This window comes from Echeneis naucrates, chromosome 10 (assembly GCF_900963305.1).
Source record: "Echeneis naucrates chromosome 10, fEcheNa1.1, whole genome shotgun sequence".
NCBI classification, from domain to species: Eukaryota; Metazoa; Chordata; class Actinopteri; order Carangiformes; family Echeneidae; genus Echeneis; species Echeneis naucrates.
The window spans coordinates 1,053,039-1,062,435 of record NC_042520.1 but is presented as its reverse complement, the minus strand read 5'-3'; the positions used below and the strand labels follow the sequence as shown (position 1 = coordinate 1,062,435).

At 44.0% G+C, this 9,397-nt stretch overlaps 1 protein-coding gene across 1 annotated transcript; it reads left to right on the top strand.

Moving 5' to 3' along the window:
• The first annotated feature begins 337 nt into the window (after positions 1 to 337).
• Positions 338 to 3,382, top strand: thoc3 (THO complex 3). Its single transcript, XM_029513129.1, has 6 exons — positions 338 to 524; positions 1,381 to 1,537; positions 1,775 to 1,979; positions 2,179 to 2,340; positions 2,422 to 2,522; positions 2,948 to 3,382. The coding sequence occupies exons 1-6, from the start codon at positions 345 to 347 to the stop codon at positions 3,109 to 3,111; spliced, it is 969 nt and encodes a 322-aa protein (XP_029368989.1). The 5' UTR covers positions 338 to 344; the 3' UTR covers positions 3,112 to 3,382.
• Positions 3,383 to 9,397: the final 6,015 nt, after the last annotated feature.

Sequence of the window (9,397 nt, the reverse complement as noted above, 5' to 3'; positions counted from 1 at the left end):
AAAAACATTTTTTTAAAACATGGATTTTCATTTTAGTGTCACTTGAAAATAAATTGTTATTCAAGATAAAAAAAAAAAAAACAGCTTGGTTCGTGTTTATTTGTTAAAGAAAAGATGCCACAGATGAAAACCAGCAGACTGTCCTGCAGCTTTTTTGGCTCAATACAGCCTGTTTACTAAATTTAAGTTAAAATCATTAATAGAGTTCTAACTGTCTGCTTTTTGCTCAGCTTTGTTCTTCACCAGCTAATTTTAATCCGGATTTACCGCTAAACTTGCTTTATTCGTCCTTCTGCACACATGACGGCGGCGTGTTGACGCATGGGGATGACGTCAGTTTCAAGATGGCGTCGCCGTACTACCAGGAGATGCAGGAGAGCTTCAGAAATAACAGCAAAAGTCGGGAATTCCCGGCTCACACCGCCAAGGTTCACTCAGTGGCCTGGAGCTGTGACGGCCGGAGACTGGCCTCTGGATCTTTTGACAAAACCGCCAGTGTGTTCGTCCTGGAGAAGGACCGTTTGGTGAGTCAGCTACCGGCTAGTATAACGGCGTTAGCACATCCACGGTGTGTCCGCTCTAGCCTTGGCGGTCATAGCGGGGTTAGCCACGGCCACTGTAGCAGTGATAGACCTGGCTAGCATAGTAGCGTTAGCATAATTCCCGGATGTTGTAGCAACGTTAGCCGCGGCTAACACAGTATCATTATCTCCGGGTGTTGTAGCAACGTTAGCTGCGGCTAACACAGTAGCAGCATTCCCGGGTGTTGTAGCAACGTTAGCCGCGGCTAACACAGTAGCATTAGGTCCGGGTATTGTGGCAACGTTAGCCATTTTTTGAGGGAATGTAACAAACTAAGCATTTCTGCCAACAAAACAAAGTATATTTTAACGATTGTAAACTGTCACAGCTTTGTGGATAATTTGTGAATAAACACTCAAACACTTCGGTTGGTGAGAGCAGCAGCTCCTGTCTGTATTTGTTTGTTTCCAACACTTAACTCATTCTGTCCGACAGATGAACTCTCCGCTGTAGAAACTGGTTATAGCTCTGGCCTCGGTCCTCTCTGCTACTTCACAGATTTTTATTGGCTTCGTTGCTTATTCGCAAAATGTAGCAGCTCTATTTTTTACTGATATTACTATTATTGTATTTTTTCAATTTTATAGCTTGCGTAATTTACCTGTTTGGGATCAATACATTCAGCCTCATTCAGCCCTCTGTGATCATGTAAGATTATTACACCTGACTTCATCATGTGAACTCATAATCTCAGTCTGTGTCTGAAATTGTCTTCTTGTCTCCTGCTTGTTAAGATATATGTTTATTTGGAACTAGGGCTGATGCAGCTGTTAAATGTGTCTTTGTCTCCGTCCCCAGGTGAAAGAGAACAACTACAGAGGTCATGGCGACAGTGTAGATCAGCTCTGCTGGCATCCAACCAACCCAGATCTGTTTGTCACAGCATCTGGAGACAAAACCATCCGGATATGGGACGTCCGCACTACCAAGTGCATTGCCACGGTCAATACAAAAGGTGAGGCTCTCTTGTTACCTGTTTCCAAACTGGATGAAGCTGGTGTGAGGTATGAGGTTTGATCACTGTGAAAGTAAACATGAGTATAGCACTACAATGTGTCTGCTTTTCATGTAGGCAGGACTTAAAACCCCATTGAAATGATCAGGATTTTATTCTGTTTGCTGGTGTTTAATGCTGTAGTCTGGAAGAGAAGGCTGGACTTTTGTTAATAAATAAATCTTTGATTACCTTTAGGGGAAAACATCAACATCTGTTGGAGCCCGGATGGTCAGACCATCGCCGTCGGCAACAAAGATGATGTGGTCACTTTCATCGACGCCAAGACTCATCGCTCCAAGGCAGAAGAACAGTTCAAGTTCGAGGTGAACGAGATCTCCTGGAACAACGACAATGACATGTTCTTCCTCACTAATGGCAACGGCTGCATCAATATCCTCAGGTGCGAAATAAGATAAAACTGTCTTCTGTCTGTATCGTGCTGGATCTTCTGTCAGCACTGAAGTTTGTTTCATTTATTGGCTCCTCCTACTGGGTTGAGAGGCTACACTGGATCATGCTGTACACAACTGTGTACAACAGACAGTGAAGTGTGTCTCATCCACAGCTCTGAATTAAACTGTTGCCTGCTGATTTTACAGTTACCCTGAGCTGAAGCCCATTCAGTCCATCAACGCTCACCCATCCAACTGCATCTGCATCAAGTTCGACCCCACTGGGAAATACTTTGCCACAGGAAGTGCCGACGCTCTGGTCAGCCTGTGGGACGTGGAGGAGCTGGTGTGTGTGCGCTGCTTTTCCAGGTCAGTGTTTATGTTTCAGTAACATTGTTATCCAGTTCCACTTTTCCTTGTATTGAACAGATTTATCTCTTGTGATTGCAGGTTGGATTGGCCGGTGAGGACTCTGAGTTTCAGCCATGATGGAAAGATGTTGGCCTCAGCCTCTGAGGATCATTTCATAGACATCGCCGAGGTGGAAACGGGTCAGTGAAACATTTAGAGCATAATGATTGTATTTAACCGGTCGAAGGAAAGTTACTGAAACCCTGAAACTTAATATTTCAATGCGTAAATCTGCGTAAAATCATCAGTGGGAGCTGGATGGTGGAACCTCAGGTTCATCCTCAATGAGTTTCTGTTACCTTGCTCAGTGTCAATGGCAATCTGTGGAAATGGTAACCTTAAAAATCTTTAGACATTTAATATCTTTGAAGCCTTCCTCTGGTTTTATTTTTCACTTCAATGATGGCTGAGAACTGTGAAACAACTGTTGTTCCACGTGTGCGCTTTCATGCCATATAAAGCCCTTTAAAGGTCTTAATATATGTTAGAATAGATTAGAATAGAATTTTACTTAAGGCTAGGTTTATTTTAATCATGCTTAAGGAACTGGATATTGTGTTTGTAGGGGAGAAGCTGTGGGAGGTTCAGTGCGACTCTCCAACCTTTACTGTGGCCTGGCACCCGAAGAGGCCGCTGCTGGCCTACGCCTGCGACGACAAGGAGGGCAAGTACGACAACAATAGAGAGGCGGGCACTGTCAAACTGTTCGGCCTCCCCAACGACTCCTGAGACCAACTGGCCGAATTTGTAATGCACCTACCAAGCCTGGCCTCTCGTGTCTGAGCCATCGTAAGAATTTGTAGAGGAAGCAACAAAAGGAGGTCTGCAGACCTCAGAAAGGCTGCAGTAATCTTCATCCACCAGCAGATGGTGCAGCCGTCCTGACCTTTGACAGCAGCGTCATTCCCTGTTTTTATGCACGGATCAAAACACAACTCTCTTTGCTGTAATATATTGTTTTTATGTAAAATAGGTATTTTTTGTATTAAAGTCTGTCTCTTTGTAATTACTGTGTCCTGAGTTGGAAGCATTTTTCTTTCAGTGTGTTCATCTTTATTCCACTAAAACGGTGCTGTCTATTTTTATTTTTATTTTTATGAATCTTATTCATTCAAAAGAGCCTTTTCAGCTGTAAAAGGAATCTTGGGCTGCTTTGATGTTGAAGGAGTAAACTGAGAGCCTGAGCTGGAAACATTCATCCAATTACTGTGGACCATCCACATGTGCCTCCAGCCTGGGTGTGTGTATTAGATAATAATAAAAGGAAGAGGCGAGGGGAGCTGAAACAAAGATAAACATTAACCCTGAAAAGTAAGTACACACGCACACACGCACACACACACAACCTCAGCCAATCATCTACACACATTTGTGGAAAATACTCAAGCTCCTGAGTCTGCACCACAAACAGGCTTGTTATGAAATACTGGAGTCTCTTCCATTCCTTCTTCACTGCAGCTCCAGAAAATGACCCAAGGATGTTTTGAGCACGTCCCAGGACCGAACTTTGATCTGTGGCATCACGTCCAGGCTCTACACACATCGTTTCCTGTCAGTCCTGTGTGTGATGGCATAGATCTGCCCAGCTGGCTGGACTTCACCCCTGGTAAATAAAATAGAATCAAAATGGAGTTTAATGGAAAACTTGAGGATGGCATCAATTTAATTTTTTATTTACTGTCCTTTCATGAACACAATTTTATGATGTAATCAGAAATAATCAGATCATTGTTTCCATTCTTACATATCAAAGCATTTGAATGATTGTCGGCTCTTTTAAGAGATAAATACTGATGTTGAAGTGCAGCTGTGTGAAGGGGGTGGTGTTTTGTTGGTTGTTTTAAAGTATCACTGCACCATCAGGCCCAAACAAAATCTACATCAGATGAAACAAATCTTTTTAAATGGACTGGAGAGCAATCCTGGCTGTAAAGCTCCACTTAACAACCGATGGCGGTGCTGTTTAGGGCAAAGTCACTTCAATAGCTGTCAAACAAAATGGCGAGCCCCGCCACCCATAGGTCAGAGAACTCTTTTTTCCAAATATGTAAACGGCTGTTGGAGAATCGTGCAGGCTTGGTTGAAGATTCAGTGAAGTTCAGGCCTAAACGTGGTTCATTCAGGTGTTGCTGGAGCTGTGACGTTGTCTTTCTGCTTTCCTGCTGAAAACTTGGTTTTCACCTTTTCTCTCCATCCTTCTGTCTTGGACTTGACAATGAGCTGATTAGGTTTTTGCAGCCAAGGGTCACTGTGACCTTAGAAAATGTTTTTTTGCCATAAATCACAATTTTATACATTAATTATAAAGGATAAAATAAAGAGACATTAATATCCAAAAGCTCCATCCCTGTCAAAATACCAAAAGCATTGTGATGTGACATCTGCTGTGACATCATAACGTTCTGTCACAGCAGCGCTGGCTTTTTATCCAGTGCTGGAACTCAGGAGGGAGAGATGGTGTTTATATTTCCTGTAACCTTGCCAGTTGGTTCAGGAGGTGCTGATTCAGTGAGTAACCCAGGTGAGTCAGCAGAGAGGAATGTTTCTGAATTATGGTTTTCTTGGATGGCACGTCCTCATGTGGTGTTGAGCTTAATTAAAACAAAGTGGGGGCAGCGGAACGCCAGGTGACACCAACAAAACCAAGGGGTGAAAACATCCTGCGGCCAGCTGGTCCGACCAGCTGCCACCAGGTCCAGGTCAGAGACTCGAGACCGGAACTCCTGCTCCGGATTTATAACATAACAGAGGACGGGGTCAAGAATCAAACCTGCCGATTCAAACAGACGGCCTCATTTGAACCTGGACTCTGTGAAGTGAAGCATCAAATGTTCTGTTGAATGACCATGAGGCGGTGACTCGCTGTCCTCTGACTGTGATTCTGGCGTGTTGTCATTTGACTTCCTCCCTTATTGTCTAATTTTGTGGCTTCACTGCAGCTTAGTTTCAGGTTGAGCAGCACATTTAGTTTAACATGAGGAGCAATTCGACTTATTTTAAATGATATTCTAGAAGCTATAGTGCCATTTTTCTCCCTGGAGTCCAGCTCCAGTTGGATGGCTCTTGAGTGTGTCCTCCCATCAGCTGACCGCAGCTGTTATTTAGTACAGCCGGGACATTGTGAAGAGGTTGGTCAATAACCATGGATGTGATTGCCAGCGAGCATCATGGGATAATAAATCAAATATATCTGCCTGCGGGGTCTCCTTCATCTGCCCGTCTCTTTGTGTGAGCAGGAAGGTTTATCTGATTTAACTTGTAATGGTCTGATCTACATGGAGCAGCCGCACTGTTCAATTTACCAGGAGCCTATAAATCTCTTGTTTTGGCGTTTTGATGAAGCTTTAGGGCTCAGCGGGCGGAGAACAGCATTAGGTGCTGCTGTTGTTGGTTTATGCAAAGTCCAGATAATAGATCGCATGGTGGAGAGGAGGCAGGACACATCTGTGATCACCTTATTTTTCACTGCTGATAAACGTCTCCGGCTGTAGTAACAGTCAGGTGGTTCTGTGGCTGCAGCATGAATTTTAATGTGGAACTTCATTGGTTTCCATGCTTTTAGACATCGTGCATGAAATGTAGGTGTTTTTAGAGCTTGTGGGAGGTGAATGATGTTGGAGCACAACCTGTCACAGTGTCATCAAAAGATGTCTTAAATTCAAGAAACAGCCCAAAAGGAGAAACACCTCAAGCTTTAGTTGTGCAGCTCATTCCCACAGAGATCAGAGGATTCTTGTTGGTGGTGTCGGAATTCATTTGTGGGCCTCTCTGGTTGTTCTGGGTTGGGTCCTGGTGGACACACACAGACAAACAGCCATACACAGAAATTATTGGACTGTGAGAAAATGTAAATTCACAGAAACAGGGACCCAAATCCAAACCTTTTAGCGAACCGCGGTGAGAGACAGCATCCATCCATCACCACCACCCCACTTATCTCTATGGGGGGGGGGGGGTTGGCACCGGCCTATCACAGTCCTGACAAATAGAGACAAACAACCGTTCACATGTTTATTCCCCCACAGGCAATTTAGAGAACCTCAGATGTTCTTCCACCAAACTTGAAGTCACTGCTTCCTCTGCGTCGCTTTTTGAAAACCAACCAAATCCTGCTCAGAAATGTGGAAATGGTAATATGGCAAAATGCTTAAATGTAATAGGAGTTCATTTAGATGCAAAAGCACTCATAGTCCTTTAAGGACATGAAGTCTGACGAGGCATTTTAGTTGTTAATTTTCTCGTTTGTGCCAGATTTGCCAGATTGGTCAACTATCAGAAAATTTGTGTGTTGGGGAGGGGGGGCGGTGACTGAGCATCAAAGGATTTCATCTCAACGAAACTCCAAAAATCAGTCAGGAAGCCTCCGGTCAATCAGCGCAGCAATTACCCAGAACAGCGGAAGTGCCCTTTAACAGATCCTCAGAGTTGTTCATGTTGACTGAAGCAAACAGACAGTTGGCCTGATTATCTGCAGCAACATCACTGAAACATGCAGATGTGCACGCAGACAAACACACGTTGTCTGAAAGCATCAGTGTCTAAATGGATTGATGGCTGAGCTCTGAAGGATCACCTCGGGATAAGCTGCTGTTCAATGAATGGGAGTATTGATCAGTGTGAAAGCTGATTTAGCTCCTTTCAGACAGTTTCACTGAGGAGATAAATATTAAAAGGCTGCTCAAACACAGTTTAGGTCAAGGACTCCTTAAAATACTGAACCGCCTTAAGTCTGATATTAAAGATTCATCTGAGTCTTAGCTCAGACTTGAATGATTGGCTTCCGTTTGTAAGTCATATAATATGTCATGTTGTCATGGCGATGAAACAGGAGGTGAGTCCGGACCCCTGAATCTGGCCTGATACGACGTGGCACAAAGTGAGAAAAGACAAACCTGTGAAACTTTCACAGAGAGAGGACGCAGAACAACCCCCCCAGCTCTGGGGGCTTATCACAGACAACAATACAAGATGTTTTGACCTGTAGGATGCAGATTATTGCTTCAACAGGAAGTGCAGGAGTCAGGACTTTTCTTTCTGGAGAGGCAGCGAACTGCTGACAGCGGCAACCCCCGGCTGCACAACACAACACAACACAACACACCACGCAGTGTGTACGGCAGCATCCATCTCACAGACAGCAGACAGTTTATTTCTTCCTCTCAGCCTCCTGATTAAAAACAGACAACTCTTCTGTTCACCATCTGAGCTACAGGTCATTTTTTTATTTTGTTAATAAATTTTTTTGTTGATATTCAGCTGATGTTTGGCTGTGAAATGCTTTCCTTTTTGCTCAGTTTGGCTGTTTTGTCTTTGGCTCCATCAGATTGTTGGTTCCAGCTTGAAGGTGAATGAACGACCACTTCCTGTTTTCACCTTTTTTTTTTCCACACTCGACATATTAAACAACTTGTGACGGCGCCCTTCATCTTCCTCATGTGATGACGAAGAGCTGCTGCTGCAATCACTCTTCTGTTTTCTCAAATGAAGCACCAGACAACAGTGACGGATGGTTTGGTGAAGCAGGAGAGACGGCTCGTTCACCGATGATAAACTGGACTCCTCGCAGAGACTAATGGACCAATCAGAGGAGGAGGAGACGAAGAAAACACCTGAAACTGTGAAGCAAATACAGAAGCAGCTTCAGTGAAAGCGTTGAGGAGCTTCTGACGACTTCGTGTTATTCCAGATGTTTGTGAGCTGTTCACTGTCGGATATTCTATTAACGTCTATCTTTGTGTCTGAGGAAGAACTGGACCTGTCCATCCACAGTACAAAGCCCAAAACAGGCCTGATCCTGGAGGATTTACAGCCAAGTCAGCACTGTTATCCACGATCCTGCTGAAACATTGGAGAGTGCTGCTTCCATGAAGACCTGGAGCTGGTCTGGACCAGGTTTGGGTCAAAGTAACATCAGCATGAATAAAGGAGCTGAGGTTTCCTGCAGGACCACCAGCTGTTCTTCTTCCCATAATGCACCGTGCTCCAGGTCCCGGTGGTGGACTGGGATCAGCATGTCTTGATGGCTTTCTACCAGAACCAGAATGAACTTGTTCAGCAGCTCTTCCGTTGGGTCGGACCTAAACAGTAAATCAGATCAAAATAACAGCAGCAGGTCAGACACAGACTGAGATGAGTGTGGGAGCATGATAATGTCTCCCAGACGGCGTGTGAGCAGATGGAGTACGAACACATCGACTCAAACTTCATTGATGTGTTTGTGATCTGCCCTGTCTGAGCCAAGATCAGGTTTTCTTCAGCAGTGATTTTATTACGAAGGCACAGCGGCTGCTGTTTCATGAGCACCGAACAAAATGATCACGTTTTATTGACGTCAAAGAAAAAAGAAATGAGTTCAGGAAAGGCACACCAAGAACTTCTAAAAGTGTCCAAAAACAAAACTGGAACGATGTCACTGTGTGTTCAGTTAATGAACGTCTGACCACGATATTCAGATTTATAAACATTCTGATATTTGTATTTGTTCAGAGTCTGAACTGAAGACAATAACAACTACAACGTCTAAATGTCAGGTGTAAGACTGAGAGGACGAAGACACTGGCCCAGACCACATTAATTAGTCTGGCAGTTACATCGTGCCTGTTTTTGTCATGAAACATCCCCAGCTGCCTGATGTGTCAAATCCCAAACATCCAGCACAAGCTTCACTTCACTGTGTGTGTGTCCCGTGAAATGGAGCGGCTTCCTGTGCTGTAGAAATGCTCAGTCAAACATTCACTCTTGACAATAATCAGATTGATTCACTCATTCATTCTGGTGCTTTAAAGTTTTATGATGAGTGTAGGTAGATGAAAAAAGACATGTCTGTAACCATCATTTAAAAAAGGAACATCATGTTGTATTTCAGACTGAGACCATAAACTCATCAGGGATTTTCCCATAGACTTCAACACAGTCTGAGTCAATAGATATCACGAACGTTGAAGGCTCCTCAGGATTGGCTTCACCTTTCTGTCCTTGTTGCTAACAAAGCTGTTACCTGTCGTGTGCAGCAGCA

Excerpts from the sequence above, each read along its gene's own strand:
- thoc3 (XM_029513129.1), top strand. The coding sequence starts at position 345 with ATGGCGTCGCCGTACTACCAGGAGATGCAGGAGAGCTTCAGAAATAAC. Across the intron at positions 525-1,380 it reads TCCTGGAGAAGGACCGTTTG|GTGAAAGAGAACAACTACAG; the intron begins GTGAGTCAGCTA and ends CTCCGTCCCCAG. Across the intron at positions 2,523-2,947 it reads CATCGCCGAGGTGGAAACGG|GGGAGAAGCTGTGGGAGGTT; the intron begins GTCAGTGAAACA and ends TTGTGTTTGTAG.